Source organism: Ailuropoda melanoleuca, chromosome 18, assembly GCF_002007445.2.
Source record: "Ailuropoda melanoleuca isolate Jingjing chromosome 18, ASM200744v2, whole genome shotgun sequence".
In the NCBI taxonomy this organism is placed as follows: Eukaryota; Metazoa; Chordata; class Mammalia; order Carnivora; family Ursidae; genus Ailuropoda; species Ailuropoda melanoleuca.
The window spans coordinates 28,599,451-28,618,731 of NC_048235.1; the positions used below are offsets into that span (position 1 = coordinate 28,599,451).

Genomic DNA, 19,281 nt, shown 5'->3' on the forward strand with positions numbered 1-19,281 from the left:
CCTGGGGGTACAGTGGCACCCACTGATTGTCTGCAGAAACGGAGGATATTGTGGAAGACTTAGGCTCTGAAGTCACACTCCAGTTGGCATGCCAGTCCCAGGCCTTCCTTGCTGTGTAGCCTGAAGTTAAATTATTTAAACCTCAGTGAGTCTCATCTATGAAATAAACCGGGAGGAGACACTAACTAATATCAGAGGATTCTTCCGAGGTTTAAGCTAATATAAAGATTTTCTAGTAGAGTACCTGTTACATAATAAATGTAAAAGTAAAAATGATCACTCAGGATTGAACCAAAAAAATTAAGAAAATATCCTACTCACAGTATCAGCCTATATCATAACTCACTTAATACAGAGCAAAACAAGCACAGCAACCAAAACCCACCAGTTAAGAACAATTTAGGACCTTCCACATTAGTCTTTCAACTATCACATCTCCAATAATACTGACTTCTTCACAAGTTTTTACAAAATTTACATACAAGAGAAAAAAAACAACACTCCAGACTAGATTTCTATATTATTTTAATGCATCTTATATTCAGGCAATATTATTATCAACAGCCTACCAAAATGTCCATCCGAAGCCATAGTTGGTTAACATTTCTATTTCAAAAACTTACGTGTTTTTCTTGCCATAAAAATTACAAAATCTTTAATTTCATAACACCATAATGAGATTAGGACACAACAGATTTAACGCGTATTTGTACAGCACTGGATTTTTTATAAACCTCCAGATTAGATTAGGCAGAAAGAACAAGAGTATATTAACTGACCTCCAAAACAAATCTGCAAGAAATCTGCCTGCAGGAAAAGCAAACAGCACTTGACAACTTGAGAACTGCACTGAAAGTGTTGCACACTTTGTCCACCAGAGGGCAGTGTTGTCTCACTGGTAACAACTGCACGAACAATTCAGAACTCGGGAATAAAATTTTGTATTTTAAAAAAATTTCTTTCCAAGCTTTCGGGGAAAAAAATATCTACTCATTGAAGGAAAAACCTAGAAATCTGCCACTACATATCTGTAATTAGGTTAAAATGATATCATAAAAGATGGTCCAGTTTTCAAAATCATTTTGTGCCTAGGAATTAATCAAACCTCTAGATATAGTATTATCTTACAAGGAATGAAGACTCACCATGCCCAGTTCCACCCAGCCAAGCTCGCTGCAGTTCTGACCAGTCCCTCATCCTCACACTACAAAGCTCAAGAAGGTAGTGGACAGTGGCAGGTGGAATAGTGTTCCATCACATGTTTTAAACCATTTCATGATGCTTAGGCCATACTAGTCCTTGTATTAAATATCTACCCCACCATACCCATAAAAATATTCTCACTTAGCAGTAAATATATCCATAATTTTAGCTTGAGAGATTCAGTCACCACCCTGTCTCAGTGACAAAACCCCAGTGTGGGCACGGACTATGAGAACCACTTCTAGAGGTCATTTCAGGAAAATAGCAACCATCCACCCTGAGTGATTTTTAACTAGTCAAAGGATCATGAGGTTTAATCTAAACAACTTTACACATACACACGTACACATCTGATATACAGAGCTGTCTACACACACACAAACACACACACACACACTTCTCTATTTTATTGCATTCAGTTAACTCTTAATTTCTAGACACTTGTCTTTATCTTAATAGATTCATGTATGGCATGAATTACTCCCTTATTAGAATTCTTTCTCTTGTTTCCCAAATATCTTTCTGTTCTGCTTTTCCTTTAAACACCACTCTCTCAGCCTGCCCTTTAATTTTTTTTTTCTTCAAAATGCCATCTTTTCATTTTGCACATGCTTCCTGGGCAATCCTATCCACTTCCGAAACCTCTTTTCTTCTCTCTGACCTGCATGCCCCCTGCCCACCGGGTGTCTCCACCTGAGTGTGCCACAGGCATCTCAAACTCAACATGTCCAAACGTCACCGTTCTTTTTCTTACCCCACATCTGCTCCTCCTTTGAAATGGTGCCTTGTTGAAAGGCACCACCATCTATGCAGCTGCCCAAGTAGAGGTCACTCAGGGCCTCCCTCTTCTTCCTTTCCACATCCACTCAGCTGCCAGCGGGGACACCTCACTGTCTCTGCAGGAAGCCTCTTCTCTCCGGTCTCCACTGCCCCAATCCCTTCCTCCTCACAAGTCCCTTGCATTCCTGCAGTCATGACTCTGCAGCAGAGACTCCGGTGGTTTAACCCCCTGGCCCCATTCGTCCTCCTCCCTTTCTAACAGAACTCCCAATTTTTAGCTGGGCACATGGCCACTTGGAATAAAGATTATGTTTTCGGCCTTTCCCTTGTAGCTACGGCACCACATTATAAACAATGAGCTCTAACTGAAAGTGTTCTGTGGTCCTGTCCCCCAAATACCTTTAAATTACATAAAGCGCATGTCCCTCTGCCATTCCAATGCTCCTCCGGCACCTTCCAGCTCTAAAAGAATATGGCAGAGCTCAGGCAACCCCATCAGAAGATGAGAAATGTTCAAAGGAGAGCAGACCAAGGAGTCCAAAGGACTCATGGAATCAGCATCTGAGCTCAAAATCATCGGTCTGGATTCCTTCCATGAAGAGAAGAGTAAACTTTTATCTGGCTAAGCCACTAGTGTGTGTGTATTCACGTGTTTGTGTGTGCGTGTTCCTTCCTTAACACGGTACACTGCCTCCAATCTCGCCTTTCCGTAACTGCAACCCAATCTCTACACTACTTCTTATAAATCCCAAGTGTGAAAAATCAGTCCATTATTTTTAAAAAACCCACACTATATATACTCCTTAGCATGGCGTATAAGACAGTTTACAGCCTGGCCCTTGCCTGCCCCAGGCCTTCTCCCTCATTCCTCCTGTGTTGACACCAGTTGCTCTGAACAAGCCACAGTGTTCACAGATACACATCCTTACATACGCTCCTCCCCCTGTTGGAAACATCTTTCTCCCCAGCACCCACTCCACCTTACCCTCAAAACCCTGCTCAGATAATCGCCTCTCCCAGAAGCCTTCCCTCCAGTCAATCTTAGGTGTGCTTCCAATCACCTCCCAAACCTCACTGTTCTTCCTTCCGCTAGCAAGTAGCATATTGTGTTAGAATCATCGTATTACTCGTCTGTTTCCCCCGCGGATTTTAGCCAGACTCTACGCTTCATTTCTGTATCTCCCGGCTAGCAACTCTAGATTATTTATTATATGTTGAAAAAGATAACACCCAGAAGTGCCTTTACTTGCCTTGAAGGAAGTTTCTGGCATCTGGTACCTGACACAAATGGAAATCCAGGCTTCCTGATTCTTCGCCCAGACTATTTCCAGTACATCAGCATTTCCCCAACTGTGTTCCAATAACATCCACGTAGGGAAGTTAATAATGTTAATAACATGTGGGTTTCCAGCCACTCCAGACGACTTTCAGTTCCACTAACCTGTCAAAGTCCTTCCACCCTGTCTCCCACCCTGCTGGCTACTTTCTGCCTGGAAGCTCTTCTCCCTCAGCCTCACCCTCCGTCCGGATCCCACCCTCCGTCCGTGAGCCCCCGTCACCAGCCCCTAGCCAGAGAGGACTCTGTCTTCTCCCAATACTTTTAACAATCCTCTAAACTTTGTCTGAACGTTATCCTGAAACTCATGAGTCTCTACAATTTCCTTTATCCTTTCTAAAAACAGAGGTTTGGCCCCTCACAATTCCTGAGCACTTGCCCTCTCTCTGTTTTTCCAAGATTACCTAGGGGACCTGCACTTTATGTGTAACTCTGCTCAGCCTCTCAGGACACAATCCCTCACAGCTGAAACTCATGTGACAGAAGCAAGCTGAGCTCCTCCGGGCCTTTCGCTCCTCAACACCCTTTGCTCTACCATTTCCAAGAAGGCAACCGCTCTCCGTGACAGGACAAACCCAGTCAAGCAGGGGTTTCGTATCTCCACGTTATCTCAGAAATCTCTTAACATGACCTCCGCACCTTTCGTTGTCCTCCCGTCGGAGGCCACAGTTACTGCACTCAACCCTCAAGGGCAGGACCGTTCTCAGTGCAGCCCGAGAACTACCTGGGTCCGAATCATCCAGGCCTTCGCTATGGTCCTAGACATTCAGGTCACATACCAAAATCAGAATTACTGGGGTGCAGTTCAAGAATCCAAACTGTTTTTTCAGCTTTACTGAGATACACCGGACAGTAAAATTATAAGATTTTAGAGTACAAGATGATATTTGATATATGCATGCACTGTGAAAGGAAGTATTTGAGTTTTTAACGAGCATTCTAAGCATCCAGGGTGTCAATATATCTGCAAGGCAGGACAGGGATGGACAAAACAGGGGCCTCGGAATCCCCAGAAACTGTCACCTGAAGCCTGAAGCAGCTGCCTTCATTCACCCGAAGTATATAATACAAAGAATATCACCTAAGTTTGTCATGAAGTGGGAAAGGTTCATAGAGTTCCTAAAATTTGCAGAGAACGATTAAATTACTTTTTCTAGGGGAGATTCACGATGGTCATTTTCAAAACTTCCACAGGGCAATCGGATGTGCTTAAGAACCACTGCTTTAGGGGCGCCTGGGTGGCACAGCGGTTAAGCGTCTGCCTTCGGCTCAGGGCGTGATCCCGGCGTTATGGGATCGAGCCCCACATCAGGCTCCTCCTCTATGAGCCTGCTTCTTCCTCTCCCANAAATAGCAACTCTCAGGGTGCCAGGGTGGTACAGTCGGGTAAGTGGCCCACTCTTGATTTTGGCTCAGGTCATGATCTCAGGGTCTCAAGATCCAGCCCCGCAGGGGCTCTGAGCTCAGTGCAGAGTCTGCTTGAGATTCTCTCCCTCCCCCTCTCCCTTCTCCCCTTCCTTCCCAGCCCCTTCCCCGGGGTTCTCGCTCTCAAATAAATAAAATCTTCTAAAAAAACAGCAATTCTCAACTTTTTAAGAACAAAAATGCCTTTGATTTTATAACAAATATTTTACAATCCCTCCTTTATTATCATGAAGGACATTCAAAAATAATATAACCTGCCTAAATATAAAATTCAAAATAATCAATAATTTCTGGAATGTGGTACATTCAGCAGTTTACTAAATGCAATACAAACAATTAAAATGGTTTTCATTATGTAAATGTTAGGTTAGCCGGACGCTTGCACCTAAACAGAGTCACCCGGACGGCAAGGCTGAAGCACAGATAACAGGTATGTGGGACTGACGACTCAACAGCAGGAACACCACCTGTGGGACATGGTATTTTGAAGTGGTGAACAATTTTTAGTAACCTTCCAGACTAAGTAAAATCTTCCCTTGGTTTACAGGATAGTTATAGTCCTAGAAGATGCAGTGATATTTAAAATAATGCAAAAAAAACATTTTGTTTAGACGTCCTAACNAACTAAGTAAAATCTTCCCTTGGTTTACAGGAACTAGTTATAGTCCTAGAAGATGCAGTGATATTTAAAATAATGCAAAAAAAACATTTTGTTTAGACGTCCTAACTCCAAGGGCACCTGGGTGGCTCAGTCGCTTAAGCATCTGCCTTCAGCTCAGGTCATGATTCCCAGGATCCTGGGATTGAGCCCCACATCAGGGAGCCTGCTACTCCCTCTCCGTCTGCCTGCCATTCTGCCTTCTTGTGCTCGCTCTCTCTCTCTCTCTGTGTCAAATGAATAAAAATCTTTAAAAATAAACAAATAAATAAATAAACAAATAAATAAAATCTTCAAAAAAACCATGTCCTAAGTCCAGATCATTAGAAACATGTTTTTTCCTCCGACATGAATGTCCAGGACATTCTCGGCCATGCAGCATGTGGAAAGATTTTTCCTTGCGCAGGACTATCCCAAGCGCTGTAAGATGCCTACCATCCCTGGTCTTCCCCATGAAAGGTCAGGAGCCAACCTTCATCCCCAATCATTGTGACAATTAAGAACATCCCCACACCAGCACCTTAACATCCAAAACCACTGCCTTAACATAACAATTCAGCCTCCTCAAGCAGTGAGGACAGAGGCAGTTGTATCAGGCTACAGTATCACTTTTCCTCGTACTACCGTCTTACACTATGGTAACTCATCCCACCCATACAATAATGTTTTCCAAAGCAAATATTTACACCAATACTAGCAAAACTGAAATTGCTGATGAAATCCCACAGGAATGGACAAATACCACAGATATGAGAAAACTTCTTCATAAATTCTTTAAAAACNATAACAATTCAGCCTCCTCAAGCAGTTAGGACAGAGGCAGTTGTATCAGGCTACAGTATCACTTTCCCTCGTACTACCGTCTTACACTATAGTAACTCATCCCACCCATATGATAATGTTTTCCAAAGCAAATATTTACACCAATACTAGCAAAACTGAAATTGCTGATGAAATCCCACAGGAATGGACAAATATCACAGATATGAGAAAACTTCTTCATAAATTCTTTAAAAACTAATGCACACTATTTTTTACAATCAAATCACGTTTTCCTGTTGACCTTTCTTTTTAATTTCAGAGATGTCCTCTTATTTATCTGAATGTCTGTAAAATATATCCACAACCTTAGTTCAAATGTATTACTCCTTTTAGTATTAAAATGGCTTATATATAGCTCAAGTAATTACCTTTTTAAATACAGTAATTCTTCTAAGTTTTTATTTAAATTCCAGCTAGTTAACATGCAGTGTAATATTAGATTCAGGTGTACAATATAGTGATTCACTTCCACACACTATCCTCTGCTCATCACAAGCACCGTCCTTAATCCTCATCCCCTATTTCATCCATCCCCCACCCACCTCCCTCTGGGAACCATCAGTTTGTTCTCTATAGTTAAGACTGTTTTTTAGTTTGCCTCTCTCTTTTTTCCCTTTGCTTGTTTATTTTTTAAATTCCACATATGAATGAAATCATATGGTATTTGTCTTTCTCTGACTGACTTATTTTGCTTAGAATAATACTCTAGCTCCATCCAAGTCATTGCAAATGGCAAGATTTCATTCTTTTTATGGCTGAGTCATATTCCTGTGTGTGTGTGTGTGTGTGTGTGTGTGTGNCCCATCCCCCACCCACCTCCCTCTGGGAACCATCAGTTTGTTCTCTATAGTTAAGACTGTTTTTTAGTTTTCCTCTCTCTCTCTTTTTTCCCTTTGCTTGTTTATTTTTTAAATTCCATATATGAATGAAATCATATGGTATTTGTCTTTCTGACTGACTTATTTTGCTTAGAATAAGACTCTAGCTCCATCCAAGTCACTGCAAATGGCAAGATTTCTTTCTTTTTATGGCTGAGTCATATTCCTGTGTGTGTGTGTGTGTACACACCACTCCTTTTTTTATCTGTTCATCAGTCAATGGACACTTGGGCTATTTCATAATTTGGCTATTATACCAATGCTGCTATGAACATTGGGGTGCCGGTATCCCTTTGAATTAGTTTTTTTTTTTTTTAGTGAATATAAATCTGAATTTTTTTATTTTTTATTCTTTTGCATTTTTTTTAAAGTTCCATGATTCATTACTTGCGTATAATACCCAGTGCGCCATGCAATACGTGAATTAGTATTTTTTTTAAGATTTTATTTATTTATTTGAGAGAGAGAGTGAGAAAGAGAGCAAAGTTGGGGGAGAGGCAGAGGGAGAAGGAGACTCCCTGATGAGCAGGGATGACCCTGGGATCATGACCTGAGCCGAAGGCAGATGCTTAACGACTGAGCCACCCAGACGCCCAATAAGTATTTTTAATACAGTAGTTCTTAAGCCTGCGTGTGTACCATAGCCANGTTTTTTTTTTTTTTTAGTGAATATAAATCTGAATTTTATTTTTTATTTTTTATTCTTTTGCATTTTTTTTAAAGTTCCATGATTCATTACTTGCGTATAACACCCAGTGCGCCATGCAATGCAATACGTGAATTAGTATTTTTTTTAAGATTTTATTTATTTATTTGAGAGAGTGAGAAAGAGAGCAAAGTTGGGGGGAGAGGCAGAGGGAGAAGGAGACTCCCTGATGAGCAGGGATGACCCTGGGATCATGACCTGAGCCAAAGGCAGATGCTTAACCACTGAGCCACCCAGACGCCCAATAAGTATTTTTAATACAGTAGTTCTTAAGCCTGCGTGTGTACCATAGCCATCACCTGGAGAGCTATTTAAAAATTCAGAGATGCCTGAGCGCCTTGCACACAGATTCTGACTGCATAGGCCTGAAAAGGTGGGGCCCAGGAATCACTATTCTCTTTGAAAGGTCTACAGGTGATTTTCATGCTGGCCGAGCCAGATCCAGTTTTGTGCCTCCTGAAAGTTACACAATTTGGGGTGCTCTCTTTAAAAGAAAGAAGAAAAAACTGTGACATCTCTTAAGGCCTTGGAAAAGTCCTGTGTGTTAGCTTACTGGCATATCCACTGCCGGACGCTGATCAGGGCTGCAAACGATGACGTAATGAATCATTACTACAAAACGTGACTGAACGGAGGAAGTCTTACACTAGTATGACTTTGAAGCAGAGACCATTAGCCCAAAATGCCTACAAGCTTCAGGAGACAACAAACAGAAAGCAGGCAGCGTAGGAGACAACACAAGAGGGGTGGTGACTGGCGAAACTGAGCTTCAAAGGTGCCAGCCGCCATTTAGTCAGGGCCCGCTCAGTGCTGCAGTCTCAGATTTTTAACAGAAGGCTGAAATCTGGGTTTTTATTAGGAAATCTCCCAAATTTTAAAAGTTAGCTCAATTTTTAAATAAAACATTGGCTAAGCTAAATAAAACATGAGTGAAAGATGGCAGTATATAACCTCTGCTTTAGAAAATAAAGGGAAAAAGACACCTTCTACCTAAAAGTAAAAGGAAACTTAAGATTAGACAGTTGATTTAAGGAAGATGAAGGGAGATTCTGCTAAAGGCATACTTTGATCCATCTCAAGCACCCAAATTTACTCTAAAATATCCTAACAGCACTCAAAGAGTCCTGTAAGTCAAGAAAAGACTCTCTCTCTCTAATACAAAACAACAGAGAGGAAAATCCTTAAAAATGAATCCTTAATGACTAATAAGTACATGAAAAAAGTCTGACCTCAACTACATTTGGTGCCTTACGTTTGGCAAAGGAAAAGCTCTTTTCTAAATCACTATGTTGTACACCTGAACTAACATTATGTGTCAACTATATTTCAATTTAAAAAAAAAAACAACTCCTTTCCAATTGAGATGTATTGCTCTAAAGTTGATTGTATCCCACTCTCAAAAGAGTCAAATCCTGTTCAGCTTTTCAACAGGTGCTTTAAACAAAATATAAAGAACACTGGTTCAAAAAAATGGATCTCCTAGGCAAAATTAAAATACCGTACTGAGTAGACAGAAGGAATAAGCTTTTCAACATGCCCTCCACACTGATTTTTGCAACACTCCTTAGCTATGTCAGTCTAAGAAATACCAGGCAGTTCTGAGGAGGCAGCTGAGGCTACCTGTACACAGTGCAATGTGCACATGTGTGGAGCACGCAAGGAGAAGATGGAAGCACTGGATTATCACCACCCAAAACCCCAGCCGAAGAGACAGTTTACAGTCACTTCCTGGCCCACTTTGCCAAGCCGAAACAGACCACTAAAAACTACTGTCTATCAAGCGCCGTCTGTGGAATAGCTAAAAAAAACAGAAGACATCTGGCCAACTGGACAATTTAATAAGGGCCAAGGACTGGCAAGCCAGTGTAATATATGCTTGTGTATCATACTGTAAAATCATTTTTCTGCTTCCCATCATGGGTGGGAAGGAGACTGGAAGTGGAAAGGAAGGAGTAAACTAAATAAAAAGTGCCAGAGACAGAGGATTTACCAAAGGACTAGGCATAAAATTATAAATCAACCTGTATCTGTGATGAAGACAAGAAAATAATACGACAGAAGACCCTAGAATTAGTGGATTTCTCATTTGTTACTTTGTATATTTGTGGTTTTCTATACCAACCCACATTTTTCCTAAAGCAACCTCTCCTAGCTTTCCTGCATCCCAAGGCCAGATGCAAAGATTAGGATACGAACATGAATAGGGTTAGGCTGCACTGCTACTGTGTTTGCGTCCTGCTCGCCAGGAATTCTGTGTATGGGGAGGTGTCAACACAAATCAGTCAGATGCTCTACGTTTACCCAATACCCCCCATCATTAAAAATTATTCAGCTTCTTCCTCATACCATAAGCAAAAAGTAACACAATCACAGACCTAAATCTAAGAGTTAGGACTATAAAATTTAGAAGGCAATATTAGGAGTAAATCATCTTGATCTTGGATTAGGCACAAGCTTCTTAGATATGATACCAAAAGCACAAGCAACAAAAGAATAAATAAACTGGACTTGATCAAAATTTTAAAATTTTGTGCTGTAAATGATACCATCAAGAAAGTAAAGACAATCCATAAAATGCGAGAAAATATTTTCAAATAATGTACCTCTCCTTTTCTAAGTCCTATTAAAATGAAAGCAAATTTCAAAAGAAAATAGATTTGTTAACGATGCTAAGAAAAAGAGGAACATTATTAAGCCAGAAATTTTAATGAGTTTGTCAGACTGAAAGGGATGGATGGGGTTTTAATCACAGACAAAATAAAGCAGAAATCACAACCAAGACCTAATCAAGGAGGCTTCAGATACCCTAATGGTAAAGTCACAAAGAAACTAAAAGCCCAGGGTTGACAGGTGTCCACACCTAGAACGGGAAGCAGAACGGATGTCACTGTGATTAACTGAAGAATTAGCCACAGAACAGCTTCCTATGTTGGTCCCTCTCCCAATATCCTCCCTACCTAGAGGCTTACTGACATCAAAGCACTTAGCTTGAATATAACAGGCAGCCCACCTACCTACCCTGTACCAGCCCACAAATCTCAACTCACCAAGATTCTTCTCAGCCCTTCTCTATTTACAAGGAAGAGGCCTGCTGGGGATGCACTCGACACACACGCAGAAATTCTAGCTATCTATAGTTGGGAACTCAGTCCTTTATTCATGCGTATAAGTGGGGAAAACACAACTCCAACTGACATTTGAGGAAAAACAGTGGCTTCCAAGAGAAGCTCCCAGATTGAATAAAATAGAACTGACCCTGGATGAAATAGAAATTACAAAAACAGAAGGTAATCTTAGTAAAACAATTTTAACGAATTCTTTAGAGAGATTAGACATAACAATGCATACATATAAGAACAGATTAAAATGAAAACTGAGTGATCAGAGAATGGGAAAGAGCTTTTGAAATTATAAATAGAATTATCAAAGTGAAACTTCTATTAGAAAGAAGATAGTATTTTAAAATAGGACAGAAAAATTAAGAGACATTGATGATTAATCTATATTTATTCACTGTAAGTTATATTTGGTTCTTGTTCAAATATGTATGTCCAATTTCACACTTTCCTCTTTCATCACAATGGTATCTTTTCCCTCTTTTATCTTTTAAACAAACCAATTTTACCATTTCAAACTATTCTGTCTCTAGTTCTTTAGGTCTTGGTTCCCTATTTGTTGTGCATGTTTACTTCCCCTCCTTCCATGCAAATTACTTCCTTTTTGCAATTTATAGCAGCATTTTATTGTGAGTTGATCAATGTTATGGATTCCTGATTTATTTATTAATATGAGAGTTTTCTATATCCTGAGTTGTGAAACGATCCTTCAGTGGTTCTGCATTTACTTTGACAATAATTTGTGGTTTTCCCTAGTCTGTGAAACTGAAAATTAAAGGATACCTCATTTAAAATGGAACGGGGAAGCCAAAAGGGGAGCTCTCATGCCCTACCACTGGTCAGCTGCAGAAGCCAACAGGAAGGGAAGTATTATTGTGCTTTCCCAACAGGAAGAAGCCTACTTTACAATTCCAGCAGGAGAAAGGAAGAATTTCTCATTGGCCAGCAATAAGCTTAACCATTAATACCACGACTCAACCAATGAGAAACTGTCACAACCCTAAACTCTTGCTTTTTTCCAATGGACTTCTGTTCAAAGCAGCCCCTCCCAACTTTCTTTCCCTCTATAAAGTAAGGTTCCTCTCCTTTGATCTTTGGGCTTCTATGTTTTGCCACAGTTTGCGTGTCCCAAACTGCAATTCCTCTGCTACTCCGGAATAAACTGATTTTGCTGATAAAATAACTGGCTCTTTTACTTTTAAGGTCAACAAGTCCAACACCAGTTTTGTCAGTTACTAGATATCATGTGAAGTTACACTTGGTTCTCTACCCCATCTGTGCTGCAGCCTTGGGTTTCAGTTCCACATCCCTCAGAGCTCTGGAAAATCAGTATATCAATTCCCAATCCCCCTTTATCTGCTCCCAGACCTCATCTCATTCTAAAGCTCTAAACTATGTACCTTGAAGAAGTTCTTTAATATTTCTGAAGTGCATTTCTTCACCTACGTATCTTAAAAATTAGTTTATAAATCAATAAAGAATATAGGAGTAAGATTTTTTGCCAACTCTAAGAGTTAATATAAGAAGTTAATTCACCTTCTTAGTATCCCACAGTCCTTTTTACTTCCTCACATACTTCCGTAAGTCACTTGGTCTCCCTATAAGTTGAGGACCAGAGTCTTTTTCTTCTTCAAAGACTTTCTCAAGCATTTCTTCCTACCAGATTTTGATAACAGAGAGACCAACCGACCATGGTCATTTGATACTGCCTTACAAACACTTCAAAAAACATACTTTCCCAAAATGAAGCCGCCCTTCTGTTAAAGTATACTTTATCTGACTAGTTAGGAAAGCCATGCTGGTCATCTAAGTGTGGCAACCTAAAGAGGAAAAGTGTGGTAAGCAGAAGTCTGAAAGGCATTGTCACCACACACTAATTAATACAGGCCTGATGGTTAGCCCCAGGTGAGGCTCCTATGATACCTCTTTCTATCTCTCTGAAGTTCAATGTAGCTCCATGCATATTCCAACAGCTGACTGGAATGGAAGAGAACCTACCTCTGGTGACTCACAGCCTCATTAAGTCACAGCACAACTGATGTCACACATAGCCCAGAGCCTCTCACGAATCACCCACTACTGCTCTAGCCCTTGAGAAGCTCCTGAAAACTGCAGCTCCCAGAAAGCAAGGCGAACACAGAAACCAGAGAAGCACAGTCATTGCTTTCCTTTCACTATATTGATGAACAGATAATGAGAATCTAGATCTTAATTCCAAGCCAAGGGATTCTTCCTACTATTCACATGTTCTCTTGTATGCCATCCAAAATCCTAAGCCTTGCAACTGATTCAAAACCCTGCAATAAGCTATAGTTTGCAAATAATCTTGACTTGTTTTCCCTAGAACCTCCCACCTCCAACTCCTGTTAAGTCCCTGCTCAGTGGCAAAGTCTAAGCCTTCTCTCCCTGTAGCAGCGACACTTTCCTTGACTGGGGATCATGAACCAAGTCACCTCCTGATCTGAATATGTCATTACTAGGGTACCACCCCACAGATGATGGCCCCCAAGTATTACTGGAGATGCATCCATTTCTCCAGCCGGCTGTTTCTGGAGCACCTAGTTTAAATCACTTATCTAATTCCCTTTTTTTTTTTTAGGAAAAAAAAACCGGGAAGAGGTATGTCTATCATCCTTTGAGGGAAGAGGTATGTCTATCAATCAAATTCAAATAAAACACTGTCCTATTCTCTCCACTACCTTACCCTACGGTATTCTGAATTTGGGCAGTATTTTGATGACAGATGACTAGTCTATGTAAAGAAACTTCAATACTGTTTTTGAAATGAAAAAAATATGCCATAATTTTTTGTAAAGATATGTAAAGCTATGAAAAGAAAAAGACATGAAAAATATATAAACGTGCATCTTACAACCCTCCTGTGGTAAGGAACAGCTTCTGCTGCTCTATTCCAATTTCCAGATCAATCCATCTTGATTTGCCACTTCCTTTTGCACACCTGGATAATGAGCAAATTCTTTACCTTGCCTTAAAGGCCCTACATGATTTTGCCCCTTTTCAATGATTATTTTGCTAAACTTATCTCTCACTGGTATACTTTGTTAACCAACCAGGCTAGTCTCCTTCCTGTCCTTCAAACAATTTTTATTTTTTGCCACCATACCCTTGTTCATACCATTCCCTCCAATCTGAAATGCCCTATCCAAAAATCCTACTAATCAGAACACTAGTCATCCTTTATGAAGAAGTTCAACTTCTATGTCCTCCATGAAGTCACAGCTGATAATGACTACCCTCTCCCTCTAGTCACTTACAGATCTATTTCTCCCTGACCAAAGAATAAGCTCCTAAAGGGAAAGAACTATACCTGTACTTCTTTGCTCCCTCACAGTGGTCAGTACAGGTGACTATACACAGTAAGTGCTCTTTAAACATATTTATTCAATACACGCACGCAAATTTCCACACCTGCAGAACAACATCACACTAGAAACAAATAATACTAACCATTTTTACCAAGGCAAATAAAAACAGGTTTAAAATGTCATTGTAATTTGCCTCAGGTATACAGGTATACTCAAAACCTATAAGGACGGAAGAATCCCTCTCACCCACCAAGTCAGAGAACTATGTAGACATTTGATATTATCTCTACATAGTGAAGTAAAAATCATTTTTTATCGAAGTCCAAAAATAGCTTAATCAGCACAAAATCACAATGTGACATGCAAAGTTAAAGCTATGTCAAAAAAGAGGGTTTTTGTTTGTTTGTTTTTTAAGATTTTATTTATTTACTTGACAGAGAGACAGACAGCGAGAAAGGGAACACAAGCAGGGGGAGTGGGAGAGGAAGAAGCAGGCTCCCAGCCAAGGAGCCTGATGTGGGGCTCGATCCCAGAACGCTAGGATCACGCCCTGAGCCGAAGGCAGACGCTTAACGACTGAGGCACCCAGGCGCCCCAAAAAAGAGTTTTAAATAGTCTTAGGTGAATCAGTATTCCCTGTCTGAGAAATAATGAATAAATGATTTAGTGCCCCAAACCTCAAGCCCAGAAATAGTTAGGTATTTATGCTGAATGTTAAATAGCAAATTGGGGCACTCTAATAAAAGCAGAATGATTTTTTAAAAATAATCAAGGTGGTTTACACTTCATTAAGAGTCCTCAACTATTGAAATAGCTAATAAGCATTTATTATTAAGGTAAAAGAAATTCTTTCATAGCTGCATATGCACTACATTCTTGCTATCCCCAAATATTATGAGGTCCATCACATAATCCTATCTAACATAGAAGTCAAAAATGCAGTTATTAGTTGATTTTTTTTCAACTGAACAACAGCTACATTAGGTCAGATTTCTGGTCTACCCAAAACAAAAACCAGTGTCAGAGAGTGATAGAATCAAGGAAAGTCAGGACTGTACTTCAAAGGTCAGGGACACAGTGATGATGATGATGATTACAATAAAAAATAACATCAGAAACACTTTTTATGCACTTATTCCATGCCACATGTGGCTCTAAGATCTTTCTATATGTCAATTTACTTAAAACCTTAAGAGAACTCTGACTTGTGTGTGACTATTTTATTTGTAACATGTATAATCCCATTTTACAGATGACAGCACTAAGGCACAAACAGAGTAGCCTACTCAAGGTCACAAACCTCATAAACTTCAAGGCCAGGATTCAAATGCAGAAAGTCTAGCTGCGGAGCCCAGGCTCCTAACTGCAGTATCCCTTTACTAGCTAATTCCCAAGACACATTAATATCCCCTGTATCACCGACTGAGTGAGTACTTCTCCACCCTCCTTGCTGCCTTCCTCCTCTTTGAAGCCTGCTCACTTTACTCTTCAGAACAAACTTTCTAATATTAGACGTGACTCTTATAGCCTGTTCTGGGTAATTTCAAATCAGTTCTTGGTTTGAAGAATTCTCAGCTTCTGAGATATAAAATTTCAGTAGCACTTCACACCTGTTATCTGAAGGAGGAGGGTCAGGAAACACTTACTAGTATCTGGAGGTTTCTCTTCAGATCTGCCAAATAAGAACTCGTATTTGGCCTTGGCAACACTCTGGGAATGCGCTGATGGACTGTTAACCCAAACAAATGTCTCTGCCTGCAAAATTAAAACATAACAAAGACATCATTTAAAACATATCATAAAAAAAATACATCATAAAGCAAAACAACCACAAGAGAATGATTAGGCAATAATGACATATCTAATTGGCAGAATGCTACACAGCCATTAAAAATGAAACATGAGGAGGGAGGGAGTTAAGATGGCGGAGGAGTAGGGGACCCCTTTTTCAGCCAGTCCCCCAAGTAAAGCTGGATAGGTACCAGACCATTCTGAACATCCACGGAATCAGCATGAGACGCAGGAAGATACATCTGGATCTCTACAAATGAACATCTCCAGCGCTGAGTATTGAGATACGAAGCGGGGAGCCGTGAAACCGCGCACAGATATTGGAAGATGAAGGGAAGGGGGGGGGAACCGCCGGTTCGGGAGCTGGGAAGTGGTAGCCACCTGCACCAGAGCGGGCGGACTCGCGGACCACAACCGTGAGAGAGCAGACTGAGACCGTGAGCCGGGAGCGGGCGCCACCAGGCATCTCATGGAACACCGGAATCCCGGTGTGCTCACTGGATCCAGACTGAAACCGGGAGCTCTGGGAGCACGTGGGGGCAGCTGGTGGCTGGCGGCGTTAGAAACACAAAGGACAGAGACGCGCCGGCCCTGGAAGTGAGGGCTGGGACGCCGGGTGTGGGGCGCACATTCCGGGGCGCTGCAGGGTCGAACAGCATCAAAAGAAACAGAGTTAAAGTGGCCAGAACATCAGTGGAGAACGGGCCGCGATCCCTCTGTTTTGAGACAGAGGCTGAGATTTGGCCACTGCTGCTCTGACTCTCAGAAGAGGCACAGCAGACCGCCAGGGAAAGCAGCCAGAGAACAAAATCCTGGAAATACCAGCTCACAGCGTGCCCATCCCCATCCCCCCTCGCAGGGGACACGGAGACTCTACCCAAACAGGGTTGCCTGAGTATCGGCGCGGCAAGCCCCTCCCCCAGAAGGCAGGCTGAAAAATCAAGAAGCCCACATCCCAGGGCGCCTGGGTGGCGCAGTAACTAACCGCCTGTCATCTGCTCAGGACGTGATCCTGGCATTCCGGAAAGGAGTCCCTCATCGGGCTCCTCCGCTGGAAGCCTGCTTCTTCCTCTCCCACTCCCCTGCTTCTGTTCCCTCTCTCGCCGGTTGGCTCTCTGCCACATAAATAAATAAAATCTTTAAAGAAGAAGCCCACATCCCTAAGATCCCTATAAAACAAGGACGCACGGCCTGGGTCCCAGTCAATAATTTGGGCTCTGGACAACCCCGCAACCTCTCCTCATCAGAATGAGGAGAAGGAGAAGTCACCCCAGCAAAGAAAAGACAATGAGTCTGTGGCCTCTGCCACAGAACTAATGGATATGGATGTAACCAAATTATCAGAAATGGAATTCAGAGTAACAATGGTCAAGGTGATGTGTACACTTGAAAAAAATATTAACGAAAATGTTAATGAAAATATAGAATCTCGAAGGGCGGAAATGAGAGCGAATCTGGCAGAGGTTAAAAATTCTATGAGCCAAATGCAGTCAAAACTAGAGGCTCTGACGGCCAGGGTCACCGAAGCAAAGGAACTTATTAGCGAATTGGAGGGTGGCTTAGTAGAAGAAAAAACGAAAATAGAAGCTGGACTTAAAAAAATCCATGCTCACGAATGTAGGTTACGGGAGATCACTGACTCAATGAAACGATCCAATGTCAGAATCATCGACATCCCCGAGGGGGTGGAGAAAAACAGAGGTCTAGAAGAGATATTTGAACAAATATAACTGAAAACTTCCCTAATCTAGCGAGGGAAACAAACATTCGTGTCCAAGAGGCAGAGAGGACCCCTCCCAAGCTCAACCACGACAAACCTATGCCACGTCACGTCATAGTGCAATTCGCAAACATTAGATCCAAGGATACAGTATTGAAAGTGGCCAGGGCAAAGAAATTTCTCATGTACCAAGACAAAGGTATCAGGATTACGTCAGACCTGTCTACACAGACCTGAAATGAGAGAACGGGTTGGGGGGGCATTTTTAAAGCTCTTTCAGAGAAAAACATGCAGCCAAGGATCCTTTATCCAGCAAGGCTGTCATTCAGAATTGATGGAGAAATAAAGATATTCCAGAATCGCCAGTCATTGACCAATTTTGTAACCAGCCCTAGAGGACATATTAAGGGGGGTTCTATAAAGGTAAAAAGGCCCCAAGAGTGATACAGAGCAGAATGTCAAATTCTATAGAAACAAAGACTTTACTGGCAACACGGCATCATTAAAATTCTATCTCTCAGTATGCAGTCTCAACGTGAATGGCTTAAATGCTCCCATAAAACGGCACAGGGTTGCAGATTGGATAAAAAGAAATGACCCATCCATTTGCTGTCTACAGGAGATTCATTCTGAACCCAAAGATGCATTCAGACTGAGAGTAAAGGGATGGAGTACCATCTTTCACGCAAATGGACCTCAAAAGAATGCTGGGGTAGCAATTCTCATATCAGACAGATTGGACTTTAAAGACTACAGTTAGAGACACAGAAGGGCACTATATTATTCTTAAAGGATGTATCCAACAAGTAGATATGACAATTAGAAATATATATGCCCCCAACAGCAAGATACACAAGGCAACTCTTAACCAGAATAAAGAGACATATAGATAAAAATACATTAATAGTAGGGGAACTCAACACCCCACTATCAGAAATAGACAGAACACCCTGGCAAAAACTAAGCAAAGAATCAAAGGCTTTGAATGCCATACTCGACGAGTTGGACCTCATAGATATATATAGAACACTACACCCCAGAACCAAAGAATACTCATTCTATTCAAATGCCCATGGAACATTCTCAAGAATAGATCATGCTCTGGGACACAAAACAGGTCTCAGCCAATACCAAAAGATTGAAATTATCCCCTGCATATTCTCAGACCACAACGCTCTGAAATTGGAACTCAACCACAAGGAAAAACCTGGAAGAAACTCAAACACTTGGAGGCTAAGAACCATCCTGCTCAAGAATGACTCGATAAACCAGGAAATCAAAAAACAAATTAAACAATTTATGGAGACCAACGAGAATGAATACACAACGGTCCAAAACCTATGGGATACTGCAAAGGCAGTCCTAAGGGGGAAATACATAGCCATCCAAGCCTCACTCAAAAGAATAGAAAAATCTAAAATGCAGTTTCTATATTCTCACCTCAAGAAACTGGAACAGCAACAGAGGGACAGGCCTAACCCACTGACAAGGAAGGAGTTGACCAAGATTAGAGCAGAAAT

The 19,281-nt window shown here is 41.2% G+C and overlaps 1 protein-coding gene across 5 annotated transcripts in view; it reads right to left on the reverse strand.

The window, feature by feature from the left end:
* The window catches only part of PSD3 (pleckstrin and Sec7 domain containing 3), a 744,476-nt gene that overhangs the window by 467,209 nt on the left and 257,986 nt on the right, over positions 1-19,281 (reverse strand). For all 5 annotated transcript variants that reach the window (XM_034647652.1, XM_034647649.1, XM_034647651.1 and 2 more), the window contains one exon: positions 15,897-16,005. In XM_034647652.1, the coding sequence (XP_034503543.1) occupies positions 15,897-16,005 (109 nt within the window). The remainder of the gene's footprint in view (positions 1-15,896; positions 16,006-19,281) is intronic.